General features: G+C 48.4%; 1 protein-coding gene across 4 annotated transcripts in view; it reads right to left on the bottom strand.

Moving 5' to 3' along the window:
* Positions 1–20,263, bottom strand: part of CDH23 (cadherin related 23) — a 213,468-nt gene that overhangs the window by 93,126 nt on the left and 100,079 nt on the right. For 2 of the 4 annotated variants that reach the window (XR_008824095.1, XM_056352859.1), the window contains exons 8-10: positions 19,567–19,695; positions 12,544–12,622; positions 513–625 (exon numbers count right to left, since the gene is read on the bottom strand). Coding sequence is in view for 3 of the 4 variants with exons in the window: in XM_056352859.1 (XP_056208834.1) it covers positions 513–625; positions 12,544–12,622; positions 19,567–19,695 (321 nt within the window). In the remaining variant the exon portion in view is untranslated. Of the gene's footprint in view, positions 1–512; positions 626–12,543; positions 12,623–12,789; positions 13,009–13,227; positions 13,380–19,566; positions 19,696–20,263 lie in introns of those variants that run through there. The other 2 variants (XM_056352860.1, XM_056352861.1) reach the window with 2 other exon arrangements.

Genomic DNA, 20,263 nt, shown 5'->3' with positions numbered 1-20,263 from the left:
ACGCTCCAGTGCCTTTTCTTGACGAGGCAACTTTCAGCATCACTCCCTCACTGTGCCTGCCTGTGCTGGGTAGATGCAGTTGATGCCCTGTTACACCACTGCCTGGTGAAATGACAAAATGTACTTGTTTTTCTGGGGGTTTGGGGGGGAAGGGTGGGAAATAGGCACAAGTGGGCACAATTCAGGTGTGTGAACGTAGGTGCCTCATGCAATCCCAGGGTGCATCCATGTTGCCAGGAGATACAACTGCAGGCAGATCTAGTTGGAGACCAGGCAGGGCACCAAAAATGACTTTATACATCCATATAGAGGCAACCATGTTTTGGGCCACCATACAAAGGGGTTGTGTTAAATATCATGCTTGGCTTGGCCAGGGAACAGCACGTCACAGCTACGGATGGGAGCAACATGTCCCAGGTCTGCACCTCCACCTCTTGAAAGAGTTGTCCCTGAGCAGGATGCCCTCCCCACCCTGCTCTGCTGGTGTGCCTCCTGGATGGAGGCGGTCTCACCTTCACTGTGAGGATGAATCCAGAGCTGTACAAGGGGTTTTCCCGGTCCAGTGGCCCATTCAGGGTTAAGGCTCCGCTGATGTAGTCCAGTGCAAAGATGCTGTTGGTGTTACCTGGGAAAAATATCAGGCAGTGTGAACAGACCAGCTGGGACAGCCGACGCTGAATGGTGCTGGGGGTAACACAGAGGGGGAAACAGGAGGACATGAGCTTCTTCTGCCAGTCTTTATGCATGACCAGACCCAGTGCTTGAAAGAGAGGTTTTACAGAGCAAATCCGCTGCCAGGCCAGGAGCTCCAAGCTGGGCACAGGCTGCAGCGGGCTCTGTGAACCTCGCACATTATCTCAATGTGCTTTAAAATGTAATGGCTGTAACAGTCCTCCTCTCCTCACACCTGTCCCAGCTCAGGGCTCAAAACAGTGCTTTCCTTTCAACAGTCGATACAGTTGTGAATGCTGCAGGCAGCTGAAGAGTTTCAAAGGGTTTTAGTTATTAAAATATGCAACAGCACAGCCGAAACCAGGGCTGAATCCAGGTGCTCCCCTCCGAACAACCACCTGCATTTGCATGCCCACCATCTCCCTGAGGTAGGCATGGCCTCTTTCTTAAAATACAAGAGTTACGGGAAATCAGTCCAGGTTAATCAGAGGAAGGCACAGACAGACCAAGCTCACAAGTAATTCTTCATGTAACAAGCGGTAGTTTAACTGTGCGGCCTCTTGCCAGAAGATGCTGAAGATGATAAATGTCCATACTTATTCAAGGAGAGACTGGGGAGGTTAATGAAAGAAAAAAAATCCATCAAATAACAGAGAAGCTCAGGAATTTTCTCAGCTGGACATATTTGGAGCCAGGGAGAGCATTAGAGTAAGTATTACAGGTACTTGCCCTGCTTTTATGCTCTTGCCAGATGTGTTGACCCCATGCAGCTGCCTTGCCTTCCTTTACTTGAGCCAAATTTGGCTTCTGTGCCAGTCCTTAGGTGCAAACAATGAAACAGGGCGGCATGGAGGGCTGTGCTGCCTCCACGGACCATCCTATCCTGAGCGTGACTGCTCCTCTGGAATTAGACACCCAGAAAGGATTAAGACAACCCTTGACTCTCATGGCCAGCAGATGCTAAAAAGATAAATGTCCTGCACTGGGAATGCCCTTGGGACAGTCCCAGGTGCTTTTCCCGTCAGCCAGACAAAAGAAAGCAGTCGGTATGTGGAGCCTGGGATACCTGATGCCAGCCTGACACAATACCAGAGGTGTCTGCTGAATTAGTGATGACCAAGGAGGTTATGCACAGGCATATGGCCACCCACGCCACTCCGTCGTCTCACAGTATGCAGAAACCCCTGATCCAGCCCCAAACGGGAATGAGGAAACCCTGCAGGTATGCTATATTAATCCCAGACAAAAATAAAAATACCCCTGTCTTCTCAATATATCTCAGCATGAATGAAACACACACAATATTTGTCATTTCCCTGGAAGGGAGCTGCAAGACAGATCTGCTGCCACAAAAAGTTGTTTCACATAACTCAGAATCTACCTCACTCTGTTCCAAACCTCCATTTAACCATGGCTGCACCTTTTGCAGGATGGCCAAAGCTTCCAGGCTCTCTCCTCCCTCCCAGTGCCAGGAGCCACCTGGCCTTCATTAGCTGCTGGCTGCCAGCATCTCCTCTCTCTCCCAGAGCCCGAAGTGACATAACACCTTTCTCCCCCATTACCAAGTTTTTATATCTTCCTCTTGGACTGAATGCCTCCCATTCCTGTCCTTGGTCCTCTCTTCTCTCCATCTGAAATGGTACACTGACTGCTAGCCAGCTTAATGAACTGATGCATGGCTACTTAAAACATTAGTAGCAGCCTTGTGGGTTTTTTTTTAATCTAACTTTTGCTGCCATACATGAAGATCTCTAGTCTCCTCCCTCGGACGATTCCCTTCTTTTCATCTTGACTTCCCACCTTTGTTCTGTAATTTATAGCTGACCCTTCAGGAGACTTATTCAGATACCAGCTTTGAAGGACACTGCACAAGATGTATTGAATTGTGCTGCAAGGGATTTAAATGCTCTAGGATGCCATGTTGCCATGGCAAAGTTTATGCATCAGGGCAATCTTGGTACACTCCCCCTAACATAAAGTGTAATAAAATACCTTTCTAATCACAAAATACTGTTCTGCTAACAGGAATCTAAACATGAGGACCAACAGATTTTCCTGGAAATAGGTCAAGAGAGCAGGAATTTGACACAAAGGACTAAACACAGCACTAAGCAACGTGTCCTAAAAATGCTTGTGCGTTTCATATATGACCACAGTCATTTTCTGAAGGATGGATGAATAAATTAGGGACCCAAATACCCTTCTAGGCTGCACATCAGAGGCTTTTCTCTAGCTCAGCCTCCCCAACATCGCTCAGATGGCAGATATGCATCTGACGCCCTCCGGGGTGCCTTTCTGCTAGCACAGAATTGCCAGCTTTGCAAATTAGCCTCAGAAGGGAAAGAGGTGTCTCCAAACTCGTCCCTCAGAGGCCTTTCATAATTTCATCTACAATACCTCTCCAACCACCGCTTCATTATTCCTCTGACCAGTGATCCCCACTGAAGTACTCGCACTGCCGAACAATGCACATTCCCTCAAGACACTTTCTTTGCAAAAATCTCTCTAATCATCTTCACATATCTTCACTTTCCTCAGAGCAAGGAAAAAAAGATACGGTGGGGGAAAAATAGCCAATTTCGTCTTTCCCTCCCCCCAGTCTCTTGTTCCCTCCCCCTCTGTATAATTTCTCCGCTCACCCTGGTTCTTCTGTTACCTCTCAGCCATCTTCCTGGCCCACAAAGTAGTCAAGCCCAGGTTAAGCACAGCTTAGTCCGCAGCTGCTGGTGCAAATGGCTACACTGGCTGTCAGCTTTCAACCCACTTGTCCGCTTCACCACTCTTCCCAGCGCTTGCTCCCTCCTGCAAGTTCCCAGCCGGACACCCGCAGTCATCTGTGCCCAAGGTGGCCTCGGAGGCAGGTGGATGCCATGAGCTGAGCCAGCTTCTCGTCGTGCTGCCCCAACGCTCCAGCTGATGGCTTGTGTGGCCAGTGGCCAGCACTGCCTGCCAGGCATGTCAACAGAGCAGACTGTGGTTTGCTCGCCATGGGTTTGAAGCAATACCACAGCGCACAGGCGTGAGATGGAGAACAGAAAGGGGATGATGGAGCACCTCCGCAGGGATTTCAAACCCAGTCGAGATCCCCAGATAATACTCTTTCTCAGAGGACACAGAATGGCACAGACTTTTCTGTCTCCAAATTTGCACTCTGCAAACTGTTATAATGGCACAGACAGCAACTGTTGTGGCCACACTTGACAGGAAAGCCAAGTGACCTTCAAGAAAGGCCCCCACTGCCCTCCCTCCTCTGTGTCCCACTCACATGCTTTCTTCATGAGCAGTGCTTGTACCATGGCACACGCATCCTTCTGCTCCACATCAGGCAATGAAACAATTGCTCACCTGGCTCAAGAGTTAGCAGCTGCTGGACGTGTCCCTGCTTGAGCCATCTATTGCCTAGCCTGAAGCCTGGTCTGAACCACCGAAGCATTTCTAGATGAAAACCAAGGACTTCACTTCCATGCCTCTGGTTTGAGAAGGGAGCCCAAGACCACACTCTGGCTTCTGCTAAACTGAGACTTCCCGACGAGGATGTGGCGCATTCACAGACCCCAGGCAATCCAGCTCCATGGCACAGAGCAGGCAAAGCAAAGATGGCCTTAAGAAAAGCAGGGCAGGGAGCAGAAAATAAATGTGATGCTGTCTAGGAGGTGGCATCCACTGGTGTGGGACACCTTGTGGGAAGGCAAGCTCCACTTCTACCTCTCTGCTACCGCTGCAAACCTATAGAGCTGGATACAGTGCAAGGCAGGGGACAGCAGGAGAGAGACCCAGGGTAGGAGTCAGAGCTGGGCAGAAATTCAAGGATGGGAAGGGAAAGGCTGAGCAGCGAAAAGGAGTGCAGAGAGAAGAAAATCAAAGCAGACAATGTTTTTAAATACTCAAAAAGACAGAGGCAAGGCAAGAACAACAACAAAAAAGAGAATTAATTCTAAGACAGCAATATAAACGTACTTCTGGCAGACTCATTGCTCTCACCTGGTGAGGAACAAGCTTGCTCAGGACATACAAGCCCAGTTTCTTGTTATGACATAGGTAAAAACAGAAGGAAACCTTTCCCATCCCTCTGTCCATGTGCAGGTATGGGGACAGCAGCTCCTACATCCAAGTGCGGCCAGGCAGGGAAGCGGGAAGACTAGAATCAATGCAGCGCTGGGTTGGGAGCAATGGGATGGATCACAGTAGCCCATTCAGAGTGTTTTTCTAGGCTCATTGAGGAACGGATGGTGGCATAGGCATAATTTTGGAGAAACACTGCTATAACAAGGGGTTTTATAGATGAGGGCCATAATGTTTAATTGCCCTCAGCGAATGCTCTCATAGTTTAAAAAGGCCATTAAAAATACCGGCTCAAACCTGGGGGTGGGGGGGAGGGGGAAGAAAAGGAGAAGAAAAAAAAAAAAAAAAAAGGCACTGATGTCTCCCCCTTCCTCCCTACCGCTTTGGCCTTTGAGCATCATTCAAATCCCTAGGAGGGAGAGATGGAGCTATTGCCCAGCTCTAGCAAAGAGCTACCTGTCAGCTAGGGGAAGCTGATTCCCCCATGAAGGAGAATTTTCCCACCCACCTCTACGCAAAGGGCTATTTGTATCAGGGAGGCACATCCTCGAAAGGCACCGGGCTTGCTAAGCTGCTGAACTTGGAGCGGATGACTTTCATGAGATGTGAAAGGGGAACCCATCACACACCTTGCACCAGATAATTTATTAATCAAAATGTGCTCCGTCAGGGCTCCTCGGCACCGAAATAGATGCTGTTGGATGTGGTTCATAGAGTCAGCAACAGACACAGTTATCATCATATAAATAGACCATCAGCTGCTGTGACCACCTCGCTGCTCTTCACCTTGAGTTTTTGCCCCTGTGCAACATGCAGGGAAGCACGCCAGGGCAGATACCTTGCCCCACACCTAAATTCAGAGGGAACAAGTTATTTCCAAAGGAAAAGGGGTTATTACAACCTGAGCTTTATTTCTTTGCTCTGCGTGAAATCAAGATGCTCTAGAAAACAATGCCCATTTCTTCTGCACTGGACTTTTTTTTTCTTCTTCTCAGAAGATGCAGCTCTCTGGGACAACTGATTCAAGGCCAAAAGCCGCGTGCCGGCACTCCTCCGCATACGCCTGCTCTGCAAACAGGCATTTTTAGTATCTTCCCCAAAAGATTTAATTGCCCGTTCTAGCACAACTGGCAGAATTTCTGATCTTGCAGAGCCACAAAAGAAGCTCAGATTAAATGCTCGCATGGTTCCCTTTTTTAGAACCAAATGTACAGTACGAGAAAATAAAAGGAGAGATTTATCACCCAAGGTGCAATCCCCCTCCCGAAGCCACCAGGAGCTGTGGATGAGTATCAGAGAGGAGAACAGAGCCTGCAGAGTTTAAAGGTTCCTGTTCTGAGTGTAATTCATCACACGAAAGGATGCTGAGTCTTGGACGACAAGCACCATTCCCCCATGTCATCTAAAATGTGCTCAGTGGCTCAAAGGGAAGGCAAATCACCAGCACTGCCTGGCTTGCCTTTTTTATTTCCCAGCCTTTCCTCTTTCCATGAAACTAACCCTAAAACCTGCTACGGGAGAGCAGCCAACAGCTGGATTGTGAGTCAAGGCAGCGGAGCAATGCAGGGAAAACTACCATAAGTGTTTATTTCACTCATTTCTGTAAACGCAACACTTTAACCTTCCACCTGAGCTTGCAGAGGATTTTGTCCTAATAAATACGGTGCAGAAGGCAGTGTGCATTCCCAGACAGAACAGGCTGGTCCAGGCTGCCCGGCATCACTACCTCGGAGCAGCAGTTGCAGAACACACTCTCAGCCTGCATCCCAAGGATGCATACGCATAAAATTGGCACTTTCTTAACAGCTACTGTGCCTGGGCTGGCTTGAGAACCCCACAAATCACCTCTCCTGCCTCTCCCACAGCAGTAGGCAGACTCGTCAGGAAGAACATGAAAGGAGTACGCTGTAATATGCCCGGTAACAAGTCTGAATCAGCTTTTAACATAAACCCCACATCTCCAGGCTCGACATCTTCCAGAAAAATCTTCTGTTAAGAAAACATCTCAGAACCAGTTGTTTTCTCTAGCCCCAACATGAACGGAGACAGCATAGTTCATTCTTCTCCAGCAGTTGCCAACACCTTGAATACACATTAAATCCCAGGAAGTGAAACAGGAAGTCTCAGAAATTAAACCAAAAATATGCTTTTGTTTCATATTTACACATAAACAGGAATGTATAGTTTTAATTACTGAAGGCCATTTGCTGGGGAACCACCTGCCATGCAAACCATTATCCCAACTGTCTCTCTTTCCAGTGATTTCTGGATTGCCAGGGAGCCAAAGCAAGATGCCAACTTGACGATGAAGCATCATTAGCAGAGGCGAGGAAGATGGGGAGCAACTGAGCCAAGAAAAGAGGGCTGTGGCCACAGCCACCATCTCTTTGTGCTGTCTCATCCCCTTGCATTGGCAGGGTGGGAAAAACAGCCTTTGATGAATAACTCTGTGTGAAGCACTTTTCCACCCATCAGCATGTCCTCCTACAGAAATGTTCTGCTATGATGACTGCCTTTAAATCACCCTGGAAGGCCCTCCCAGCAGGTGTAATTTATGAGGACTTTAACACCCTAGTAGTTCTCCGAGTGATCCAAATGGGGGGAAAAAGCCGGTGCGGTGTAGGCCAACTGGCAATGGAATATTTAAATTAGCAGGTCCTGTTTCCAAGGATGCTCTCTGATGTCCAGTTTAAGGGACTCAGGGAAGTGGTTTGCTTTGCCCTGCCTGCTTTATTAAGTCAGGTCAAAATGTGAAGGGATGTGCCAGCAGCTAAGGGCTGGGAGAGCTCTTCGGCCACTTAACCTTACCTCAAGGGCTTGTGCTGTGCTTCCAAAAGGCAGGCAGTGGGGGACTCCAGATCTGTTAAGACCATGTGAAACATGGTCTGAGAGCTACTGCACCGATTTTTACATTTTTTAATATATATATGATATTTTATTCCTTAGCAGGAAAACCAGAAGACAGACAAAGAACAACTCTTTTCAGACACATTTCCCTCTTGCTTTGGTAACTCACGCTTCTATTATGTTGTGCAAATAATGATTTTTAATTCATGCTTCCCTTGGGATGCACGAGAATGCTTTGCCAGAAATAGCATCAGTCTCCTAAAACAATCAACTTTGTGGGGGTGGGAAAAAAAGCCCTAAGGGTTTGTGAAGAGCCCTGAGGACCAAAAGCCCCACACTCCTTCCCCTCTCTTCCCCTGCAGGACTTTCCAAGGCTCAGGAAGGACGTATGGATTGCCTTTGTGCAATCTCCCATTGCCCATCCATCACCACACCTGAAACATGTCAGGCAGGCAGAGACTGAAGTTCAGGCATCTTGCAGAGCCCCAGGACCCTTTCCTCTGGTTTAACCTTTTGATGCCTGCCCAAGTTGCACAGGTCACCTTCACATCTTCGTGCCAGGAGACGTGAAGCCTCCTGACTGTCCTGGAAATAAATGAAACCCAAGGTTTGCTGCTAGTGAGCAAAGTGCGAGACTGTAATCTTACAATATATTTTCTTAACAAGAGCTCGCAGGCCAAAGTCCCTTTCTGCCTATTAATTAAACTGCCATTTAATTCACGAGGAAAATCCTTCTCTCAAAGAGCCAAAGGATTCCCCACAACCCAGGCAATGTGCAGCAGCAGCAAATGTGAAAACACACTGCCGTCTGCAGGCCTGATCCTGCTGAGAGCACCGGGCCTCTCCGATTTCCAATGGGAAAATCAATCTCTGTTAGACCAGAGAGTTCCCCTAAATGAAAAGCCTTATCTAGAACAGGTCGTGTTATACAACAAGACACTCGCTTTGCCTGGGAAATGAAAGATGATGAGGCAGAGTCCCCGGTACAGAGGCTATCTCCATAAATCTGCCAAAAAGGAACTGTGGATTACTTTGCTGGATTAATTATCTGTCCTTCAAACAGAGTCCTGACCTCAGCAGCTGAGCATCTCCAACCTGTCAAAGCAGCCAGGGAATGAGGAGGGAGGGCTTTGCAGAGCACTGGCCGCTGCTGCCTGCACCCTCCTTTTCACCTGAGAAAAGCAGCAGAAACACCGGTTGGAGCCACGACAGCCCCGGCACCAACCAGCCTGTCGCACAAGGGGCTTGAATCCTGAGGCCTCCATTTGGATTTCTTTTCCAAATGGCCTTCTGCAGGGCAGCGATCCCACTCCTGGCAAAGTGTGGGTCGAAAAAGCACAGGTATACGTGGGGCTGAAACCTCAGATTCAAAGGAAGGAGGAGAAACAACTGAATGGCTTCACCCTATAAGACATGGAAATGATTCCCAGTGCAGGCAGGCAGCAGGCAGGCTCATCCCTGGCAGGACAACTAGCCAAAGCCATGACACCGCTAGATCAGTGCCTCTCCATTACTTCAGGCTTAACAGCTTTGTAAGCTGGCGGCATAAAGTTAGATCTTAAGTCTTATTTTATGTGGTTATGGTTAATCTTTTAGTTTTATTGTTTTCCTGCCACAGAAGGACCTTGTGCTGGAGATAGCTGTATAAATAAGAGCTGCTGCAGTATATCCCGAGGCTCAGCTACCCGAGGGATAGAGCTGAATAGGACACCGGCAATTCCAAATTAAATTTTATACCCCACCTCCAAATCATACCAATGCTTTAGATATTAATACCAAAGGAATGACAAATGGCTAGGCTGCTTTCTAGCTCTCTCGCTGCTGTATATTCAACCCCAGATGGTAAAATCTGACCAGCCACGTGCAAGCCCTGTGCCCAAAGACCTGGGGTAGCTGGGCAGAGGCAGCATCCATCCCAGCCGTGAAACGGGAACAGCATCACCACCATCTCCCCTCACAGAAAGGAGCTTGAAGAGCCAGGTATAATTAAGACCTCCACCAGCCACTTTCACTTTTGCATACAGTCAGTTTCTAATTTAATTTGCTTCCCCGTTCCCATATGTTAGGCCATTTTTTTGCAAAATTGTCATAAAAATTTACCAGCTCAGGCACAAAATCTGCTCACTAACCTTTACCATTGTGATTGAGGATAATGACAAATTAATTAGGCTTTACCTGCCTACCAAAAAAGAATCACTTGCCTTGGGTGAACAGGATTTTGGAAGCACACTAGCTACTGGTTCCTGTGTCTGGACTCTCAGACTTCAAAGGTAACATCTTTCAAAAGCAAGAAGCAAATCATGGAAAGTATAAGAGAATGCCTTAAGCAGAGTGGAAGAGGCGCTCACAGCCCTACTGACTTCAGAAAAAAACCTGGTTGCCCCACAACCATGTTTTCTTTAAAATTTGCCCTCAGCCATGCACCTTGGCCACAGTCCGGCAGCTGAACAAAGCTGGAGAACTCTGGCTCTGGTAGCAAACTCAATTCAAGGTGGAAGCAAAGCATCCTGAAGCCTGGCTTCAGGGATTTTGGAAACCTCTGCCTTAAGCTAGAGGCAGGGTGAGGATGGGCAGGAGGTGACAGCAAGTGTCTGCAGCTGTCCCTCAGTCCATCCACAGGCTGATCCTTCCCAGCACCACTGCTCTGCAAGGTGCTGGTGCCGTCAGGAGCAGGACTCCCGGCCAGTTACAAAAATACTCTGCAATTCTCATGTTTGGGCAAAAAAATAAATAAATAATGCAAAGCAGTTTAATCACTCTTTGATGTGTTCTGCCTGATTCTCCGATATGAGAGCTGCCCCCCACCAGGCAGGACCGGGAGCAGGGATTAAGCTCTTGGCATACGCAAGCAGATGCGAGGCTGTTTGCACTGATCTGCCTGCCTGTCACCCCACACCCCACCACCACCAGGCTCCTGGAGCATGCCTGGCTCCCTTCCACCATCCTGCCTGCCTGGCCATAATGGCCAGGCTGACAGCTACCCTGGCACTATGTGGGGGATGCTCACAAAGGGACATCATGGCTATTTCGCAGGAAAAACAAAGATAGACGTGACAATAAGAGCATGCATGAACACTGCAGGTAAAAATCCAGGGTCCAAAGTTTTGTTTTCCTGATTCCTTGACCACTGGATAAGCAGAAAGCCTGTTGTGACCATGAGTGGATTAATACATTTAGCAAATTAACCCTCTATAGTCTGCATGTTTTCTTCTGTTTAAAAAGGTTTAAGCCGTCAAATAAAGGCTCCTGGAAACTCAGAGCTGTTTGTATTGCACCAGTGCTGAAAAAGGAAAGTTAGATACCTACAACATAACCCATACTGAAACAGAAACAGCGGCAGTGGCCACCAGCAGATACACAAAGGAAGGTGTATGAACAAGACAAGAGTGATTTTCCCAGCTGCTAACCATCTTCAGGCTTTGAGCTAGGTGAGGCTGCTGTAAGCCGAAGGCTTTTACCATCTTTACAGTAGTTCAGTGGCCTCTGCAAAATTAGCTTGAGATTTCAGTCTCCCTTGAAAAAGGGCCTGTGTCAGCCAAAAGAAAGTCCCTTCTGTGCTTTGGCCAGTTGATACCCACAGTTGGGGGGGAATCTCTCACTTAATTCATGCCGGGGGAACATTAGAATAAATTGCAGAGGGAATTAAGAGGAATAAATAATCCTTGCATCTTCAAAGGCAGACTGACCTGGATACTTGCAGTTGGGATCAGTGGACTTGAAAGTCAGAGTGAAATCACCTTGACCCTGGAGGTTCATTAAAAGAACATTTGAAAGGCTGGGCTTTAAAAAAGAGAAACTGGGAAATTATTTCTGCACGTGTAGCTCAAAGGAGCTGCCAGCCAGCACCCAAAGCACGTGACACAGTGAGGAGAGGAGGCACTGCTGCCATTTCTTGCTGTGAAGATCCCCTCCCCAAATAAATGCCAGAAATAGAGTTACAACCCAGACCCACCGAGCTGGTCCCTCACTCCTGGGCTAACTTGACTAGCCTGTTCCTGGGGCACAGCCCCACCAAAGCAGCACCTGAGTGCAGGCCAGCAAGAATCCAAGTCTGCCTTGAATATGGCAGGGGCTCGCTGACCTCAAGGCATCTTAAAACAAGATGGGTCCAGCTCCAAAAATTGACCTTTCCAAAATGCAGCTATATTTTATCTGGAAACACTTGCACAGACCACCCTGCCCTGCGCCTGGCTCTTTTACCATCAGAAGTCACCCACAATCTATGGACCCAAAGGAGCCAAGCATCGCCCAGCAAGGATCCACAGGTGTCTGGCTACACCAGTTTTAGCAAGCTACCCACAGATGCTGGGAAGGGTTCCCCAGGCTTCAGAGCCAGTCCGCAAAGGCAGTATTATCACATGTACCTGTCAGAAGGCAGAAACCCTCCACCGCTTTAATTAAGCTTCATTCTCTAGCCCCCCTGCCTCCCAGCTTGCAAAGCACTGGCAATGCTTTGGGAGGCCAGCCCTCAGCATGGAAGCTTTTGGGAAACACTGCGGAAACCACCAGGAGCCATTCAGCTCGTAATCAGTCCCATTCTCTCCCTAAACAATAACCACTGCACCGCCAGTGAGAGTTTTACACCCAGCTCTTTACAGGTCTCCTCCATGGCGTTGTGTGAAGCGGAGCTGCTTGTGCCTCATCATTAGGCCTGAAAGGTCTCACTATCGGATATTGTCAAATTTTTTACAAATAACATCAGCTGCTTGAGGAAAGGGAGATGCCATAAACGAGGTGCTCTGACAGCGCTGAACACAGAGAAGGCTTTTCGGAAGGGTAAAAGCTTTCAGCCATAGCAGTAGACTACAGTAATTAGCAATGCTGAATCAGAACAGCAAGCAGTACAGCCAAGGAAAAACTTAGCCAAATGTGATTTCCCAGGCAGGGAACGTACAAAGACTTACTGCAGAGCTCCATCCTCCACGCCTGTTGGGCTCCCCACTGTGTCCCCCCATGACTTACCCGAGACGATGGTGTAGCCAATGCCACGGGGACGGCCCTTGTCCTGGTCGATCGCTGTTATCATCCGCACGGTGGTACCCTGGGGAGGGAGCGGAGAACACGTTAACAGCCATGCTGACCAAGCACTGCTGGGGCTCCCTACCAAGGCATGGCACCTTTTACCTTGGGCTTAGGAAAACCTGTCCAAGGACAAGGCATGTCACAGAAAAGTTGCACCACCTGCCTCTTGGGGCAGTTCAGGCTTACCGCTCATCACTCTTGTGCAAGCTGCAAAACTCTGCTAACCCGCCCCAGGATGCAGCTGGTGATGCTGAAGGCATGACCAGGACAACATGTCTTCTAACTGAACCACTGAGCAGGATGAGCTTGACTCTGCGTTAGGTTTGTACGAGGGCAAGTCTCTGTAGGGACTGGAAAGAGCACCACCAGACTGTGCTGCTCATCCCCTGCCCAGAGGAGGAGGATTTGCAGAGGAGGAGGATTTGAAGCAAGGTCAGTGTGATAAGCACAGCTATCAGTGCTAGAGGAAGAAGAGGAAGGAGGAACTGAAGGTGCAGCATTGCCAAAGCCAGGACATGCCTCCTCACAGCATCGCAGCTACACGGGCAAAAGCATATGCTCCTCTGCCACAGAGATTTTCACTCTATAGTCCCTTGAGAGCCAAAGGCAACAATTCCCTCTCACCATGACCTTCAGCACTGGCTGCTACACCAGTTTGATCTACTGCTGGCTTCCCAGTTCCAACTGCTCCTCTTCTCCCCCTGTGTTCTTCAAATGAGGCATGCCAGGCAACAAGGGACACTCACACTGGCCATCGGCATCCAGCTGTGTAGCTAAGCGAGCTGCAGAGATTTGAATCGAAACCTTTAAGCAGGAGGAGGGTTAGACAGATGCTGAGAACAGGGGATTGCCCACAGACAGGAGCTCTTGCAGCTGCCAGCTCACCCAGCTCATCCTTCATCCTGCATGACAGACCTGTTTCTTATAGCCCAGCAGAAAGGTCCACAAGGCCAAAAGTCCCCCCCCAAACCAATGAAAACCATAAAACTGACCCAAAATTCTTATTGAGTTCTTTAAATGCAAACATCATGCGCTTATGTCAACTCTGTAAGCCGTACTTCCCCCACTGCACTGCAGTGAGCCCTTGTGAATAAAAACACATGCACATGCACATAATTAATGTAGCATGAAAAAATTTACAGCTCAGCTGTTCCTGTTTTCATTGGTTTAATAACAGTGAGAAAAGAAGCAAGGTTTGTCGGGGCTTTTTTTGCCCTCAAAGGAAATGTCGACAGAGACGTTTGCATATCTAATGAAGGAGCACAGTGGGACAGCAGTGTTGCATTTGCCCTGCAATCCATCAGTTGAAGGCCAAAGGCAAAGCTGCTGCAGAAACATCGCCAGTGGAAAGCGGGGACTTGCTATCTTCCCCTGCTTTCAGAGCCATGCCCCTGTGGGCTCAGTGGAGATGCTTGGCCACTGCTGGCCATAAAGGCGGCTCCTGGGCCCAGGCAGACTGCCCATTCCTTGATGTCCGAGGGTATTTCAATGGACTCCTTAAGTAAATCCATGTTATTAACCGAGAACATTAGCCATAAATCCCAGGTCACTGGCCTTTGAGCAGCACTCGGCTGGCGAGGCTCAGCAGCCACTGGAGAGCCTCTAAATCACTGACAGTAACCGTGCTTTCCAAAGGAGCAAGAATAGATAAAAAGCACAAGAAAAACTGGAAAGGAGGAGGTGGGAAAGCAGAACAAGGGACATGGAAAGGAGGGCAAGACAAAGTGGAGGGGGAAAAAAGGACAGGCATGCAGTCCAGTGTGCTCTACCCCAGCACACTTTAATCTGCCATCCCCATGGGGCAGGCGTGAGCCCCTCTCTGCTCCCTGGCAAAGCGAGAGCTCCTCTGTGGCAGAGGCGGTGGGTGAAGGCGCTTGGTCCATCTGACAGCTCACTCATCTCCTGTCAAAAAGCGAGGGAGCGGCACAGAATGATAAGTGTCGCCTGCCGTGCAGCACATTTCAAAGGGAAGGCAGCTTCAGGAGAAGGCAGGGCTCCTGCTATGGCTGGGGAATAGCAATCAGCCCGACGATGTTGTGGCCACTTTATCTGTGGGCAAAGGTCCCTCCCATAGGAGCTAAGGGAAGGGGCTGCTGGGAGAGATAAAAGGGTAAGCACAGATGTTGTGGCAGGGAAAGTTTGGGAGGGTAGGAGGGAGTAGTCTCATTCAGGTATCTCAGTAGTGTGTGCCATAAAGACATCCATAGGAAAGAAATTATCCAGACATCTGAGCGCAAGAATGAGGGCTGCTACAGAGCATGCTAAGGTTCACGTGGTCCTGGGCAAGCCCATGATGATGGCTTCCATGCTGCTGGTTTTCAAGACTGTGTCTCCACGTTCTCCTTACAGCCCTGTGTGTCTCCTCCTCCACAAGCCCCGCCTGGGGATGAGCCACACCTCACCAGTGACTAAGAAACATGTGCTGGAGTGGAGCTGAGCTCCCTTCTGTTTGTGGATGTTGCCTCCTAGAACCACGGCAACATCAGAGACCTGGTCACCTCTTCACATCTTGCTTGATTTCCATCCTTCCTGCCAGCTCCTTCACAAGTCTTCCAATATCCCAAGACTGGCAGATCCCACCTTCCCTGAGCATCTACACAGTGCTTAGGATCAATCCTGAACCTTCTGGGGAAGAATCTCAACAAGTGCCACAGGATAGGCATAATGTTTATCCACGTTGCTAGTGGCAATTACTGGTTGTGTAGTGGGTGGTAACAACTGATGAAGACAGCCTTGGAGCACAGTCAACAGGAGTAGTCTCATTCAGCATGTGTTGGAGTGAGACGATGTGACACAAAACACGACACTATACAATGCTATACTAATCTTTTAGTACCTGTGATGATCATGAAGTACCAGCAGAGATAACTAACCAGAGAGAAAAAACTAGAAACAGGAAAACACCCCAAACCAAAACAAACCCTTGATCATGGCCATACCACGATGGCAAAGACTGACCTCTCACCAACCACATCTCAACAATTTCCAATTTCTCTTCCAAAATCATATTGGACCACAACACTATTCCTTTTGCTATCTAGGTCTTGGCACGGCAAGGGCAGGAGATTCTGTGCCCTGGCTCCCTAAGGCAGTCAACTGCACCCCTAAACTGGAGGGGACCCTCCCACTGTTTCTAGCCGAACCCATCTGGCAAGGCTTCCACTTACTCACGGAAACCCCAAGCTGACTTCCAGTGCAAACAGCTCCTCTGCCCAGGGCTCACCCCAGGTATTTGTGGCATGAACCTGCAGCTCTCAGAAACTCCCAAATATCCATGACATTTCTTCAAATATCCATGACATTTCTTATAACAAGTAACAACTCACCTACCTACCACAGACAACGGTGGCTGCAAGGAAAAGACTCTGCTGGCAGGTATAGACCAAAGCACCAGAACAGAATAACTTTCTCCCTCTAGGGAAGGAGGAAGAAGGTTTAGAAAAGTAATAATCTGGAAAAGCCTATGCTTAAAAAAAAGGCAAAGAAAATAAAGAATGGCACATTATCCAAACAAAATCTGAGGGGTTTTTTTTGAAGAGGGGCAGGGGTAAATCAATCCTTTTTTAATAAAACCCTGAGCTTTTAATAAAGTGTTCACACTGATGGGCTAGAAATATTGTAAGAAAGAATTAACTCGGAGCTATTGAGACTCTAGGGCAAAAATAGCACTGATTCTACATTATTTCTTCAGCCCAAGGAGTTTTTGAGGAGGAGGGGATGGTGCTGAAGAATTAAAACTGTTTTAATGATACTTGACACATATCTGTACCACACTATTGCAAGGGAATACAACTGCTGGTCTGGGGACCAAGTGCCAATGGGTCTGCTCCCCCTCTTGCCTTCGCATGGCTCCCTGTGAGACGAAGCACACTTTCACAGGCCCCAGCTTGCCTCTTCACAAGTGGCTCCCCCCTCTTGCAGCCCCAAAATGAAGTCGCGATACTGCTCGGACCATGCACCAGCTGAAGTCCAAAAGCAGGGGCTCATCAGACCAACAGCATCCCTGCGAGGAGAAACGGCCCCTCTCCTCCAGCCGCTACTAACCTCTCTGGAGAACATCAACAACGCTATGTGGTCTACAGCCACCGTGAGGACAGACACCCAAAGAGACTGAGGGTGAAAAACTACAACGCCGCCAAGGTTTGCCACAGCTGCAAGCAGCTTTGTTGCACTCAGGTGCCCTGGGAGAGATGTCTGAGGCATGCTGGGATGATAAACAGCATCAAGAAAGAAGATACAACAGCTCCAGGGACAGCAGGGGCTCTCCCTGCTGCGTCCTCTTCCTTTGCCCGATAAGACATTCCTTTCTTCTCAGGGTCCAAATAAGCATGTGCCCCAAATGCTTCTAAATTATGCCACCAGATCCCGGCCTGAGAAAAATGAAGAGCTACAACAGCACTTCTTTCCTCTCTCACCCCCCTCCACCCCTTCTTCTTCTTCTTCTGTTATAGGATTAGGGACTTGAAAGGCAAAGCGCAGCCCAGTGTTGCAGCAGCAGGAGGAGGGGGTGGGGGGGAGTGCTTCAGAAAGCTGCCATGGCAAAAAAAAATCCCATTTCTCACTTCTTAATTCCAGTCAATTCCAGTCAAAGGGCTGATAGAGATCTGTTTGCGGTAATTTGCTGCAGTTTATCCACTCTTTTCACCTTCTATCGGCTCTTCACTGACGGGCCGGCTGACATGCTGTTACTCGAGTGAGGAAATTAAAATTTGATGCAATAATCCCAAATAAGAAGGATTTTATTAGGTAATGTATACACTTTAGATGAGGTATTCTCGCCTGATACACTGATAGAGGAACACAGACATGCTGTGCACTACAGATAAAAAGAGGCAAGAGAGACGGAGAGCAGGCATGGGGAGAAGCAGCAAGTCTCCGCTCTGCAGATTCAGGGCTGGGATGTCTCAGGCACATTCTGACCTGCTGAGCCCAACAGCAGGTCAAACGTTACCCACAGATGCCCTACACACTGTTGGCTTGACCTGGAAGCCTGTTTTTGGACAGAAGTTGGACAAGGCCAGAATTCCCACCCGGATTTGCTGTTACCCTTTCAGTACCCAAGCTACTCTGCAGGGTAACAGTTTCCCCACCGCACATCAGACTGGTTCCCTCGGCAGGTAGGGCAGAGCTGATGAGAAGACTTCCCATGGAGAGACAAAAATGCACGCGCTAAACCCCAAGCTTGCACACCTTGTCCTTATTTCAGCAGTGGAGATTTCTCCCAGGAACGATGGGACCTTGGGTCCAAACCAGAGAGCAACACCACCCAAAGCACTGCCCACGTTCAGCAGTCTTCCTCCTCTCTGCTGGCACCTACCCATCTAGGATAGCTCAACGCCTTTGGAGACCTCACATGGGGCCAAGAGAAATTAAAATCTCTGAACCTGTCAGCAAGCTGCTAACAGCTTGGTGAGCACTCCTTCATTCATTTCCTATTTCAGGTTACACAGCGATTATCTGCTGCTTTGCCTCCTGCAAACAGCGTACATTTGGGGAATAACTGTGGTACTTGTCGGTGTATTAACTTCGGCCTCAACATATATCATTAATTTGAGAGAGATCCCATTTCCTGGATACCAGGTCACTCCACGAAGGTGATGCAGTCTGTAATTTTCGATACTTGTGGGACTTCTATTTCTACAATTTTGTATAAGGCTTTTTTGCCCCCACTTAAGGGTGATCTAAGCTGCATTTTTTTTCTTCCCTGCAGGTCGTGCTGCCCACTACAGAAATACTCCTTAATCTCAACAGCATCAAAACACATTGAAACTTTCACTTCATGAAAGTAATTCACGAAGCCATTTTTGGTGATCTTCGGGCCAGCAGACAGGCAACGTGCTGTCTGACCGTGGGATTTGTGACACTAGGACTCAGCCCTATCGATCCAGCACTCTCCATGCCATCAGAGCCAGCACTTCGCTCCAAAGTCAATAAAAAGGCATAAAATGAAGCAAGCTGGAGTTCCCCCGCCGCCGCACGAACTGAGCCACCAGGCGTTTTGGGTCCAGTGCACCAGAGACATTATGGGATGCACGTGTGGTACAGACGCCTATGACACCATGATTTTAGGACAGGTTTTTCCATCCATATACAAAACTATATGCCCCATAGACAAAGCGACGGGATGCACAGCCGTGCCTTGGGAAGGCAGATGCTGCTGAGTAGGGCTGGTGCTTGGGCTGAAGGTCCTGGGCACCCTTGCTGGGAGCAGAGTAAACAGCTCCCAAAGCTGAAGCTGCCCACCATGCTCCCTGTTGTCTACTGCAGGGGAAAAACAGCCCTGCTGTATTTAGAGACTGGGAGACGTTTTCCACAAACAGCGAGTTTGCTGACAAACCGAGTTTCAGAAGAACTAAAATGATTGGATCAATTTGGCAAAACCTGGGGGAAAATACTCAAAGTGCTGAAACGGCTGATGATTCTGGCATTTTCAAAACTGCCTCATTTCAGGAACCTTTAAATTTTTCTTCAAGTTTTCTATTAGAAATGGCATGCATATACACTGTGGGGAGGGAATAGGGGGACTGTGTGCTGAAACCAACATAAAACCTTTTTTAAACTTAAGAAAAAATGGTTAGGAAAACATTCTATTCTGGTTTCAGGCTTCCTAAACCTCCTCGCTTAGGCTCCCTTTTTTAAAAAAGGGCAGAATATGTTGGAGCTGGCTTGAAACGTTATTTCAGAAAGAAAAAAGTTTGCCTCTTTTTGGATGCCATTAAGGTATCACAGCTCAGAGCATTTGCACTTCAGCATGGAAACAGGGCTCCTCTTTGCACTCAAGTCACAAACATCAGGCAGAGAAATGCAAGCCTATGTCAGATGGAAGGAAGGAGGAATCTCTCTGCAAAGAGGAGATTCTCCTCCAGCTCTTTTGGGACACCTTGTGCTTTCTACCCCACACCCTGTCCAGCCCCTGGTGTGACACTGTGGTCAAGCACGCCAGAGTGAAGCAGCAGCCCTTACCGGAGGTGAGTTCTCGTAGATGTTTGTGCTGTAGGGCAGGTTGATGAAGATGGGGTCCATGTCCTGCACATCTGTGATGGTGATTGCCAGGTTGGCCAGAGTAGACAGTGGCTTGTTTTTATCTTGGTCCTTGAAAAAACAAGGGTTGCGGTGGGGAGAAAAAAGGATTTCTATCAGAAGAATAGAAATATTTAACAGCATCAAGTCTCTCAGAAATTCTGATCCAACCAGAACTTAATAGTCCAGGTAATCATCTCTTTTTCAAGCTACCTGCTGGAATTATTGTTCACTGTACCTCCTTCTAAGCTGAAATACAATATGCATTTCATTCCAGCATTAGCCCTTTAAAAGAAAGCACCAATTTAGTTTTCATCACATTTTGGGTGAAAATGAAGCAATGCTGTTCAACATATACTTAAAAATATAAATTCCCTCAAAACACAGATACAGTCTATGGTACCTCTGCACCGTAAGACCCAGGTGTGGTTGCCAGCAGACTCTCGTACCAGCACATCACAGCAGAGCATCCCATAACCCCCAGTGCTGAGGCCTCCACACAGCTTGGGCTCTGTCAGCTGGAACACGACAAAGCCCACCAGCTCCCCCACGTTTCCACTGCTCTTCATAACCCTGCGGGCTGCCTTGCAGTTGCAGCTTTATTCTTTTCTGTATTTGCTGCTCCGAGCTTTGGCAGGAG

This window comes from Falco biarmicus, chromosome 9 (genome assembly GCF_023638135.1).
Source record: "Falco biarmicus isolate bFalBia1 chromosome 9, bFalBia1.pri, whole genome shotgun sequence".
NCBI classification, from domain to species: Eukaryota; Metazoa; Chordata; class Aves; order Falconiformes; family Falconidae; genus Falco; species Falco biarmicus.
The sequence above is the reverse complement of the archived record's forward strand: the minus strand, read 5'-3'. Positions and strand labels throughout refer to the sequence as shown.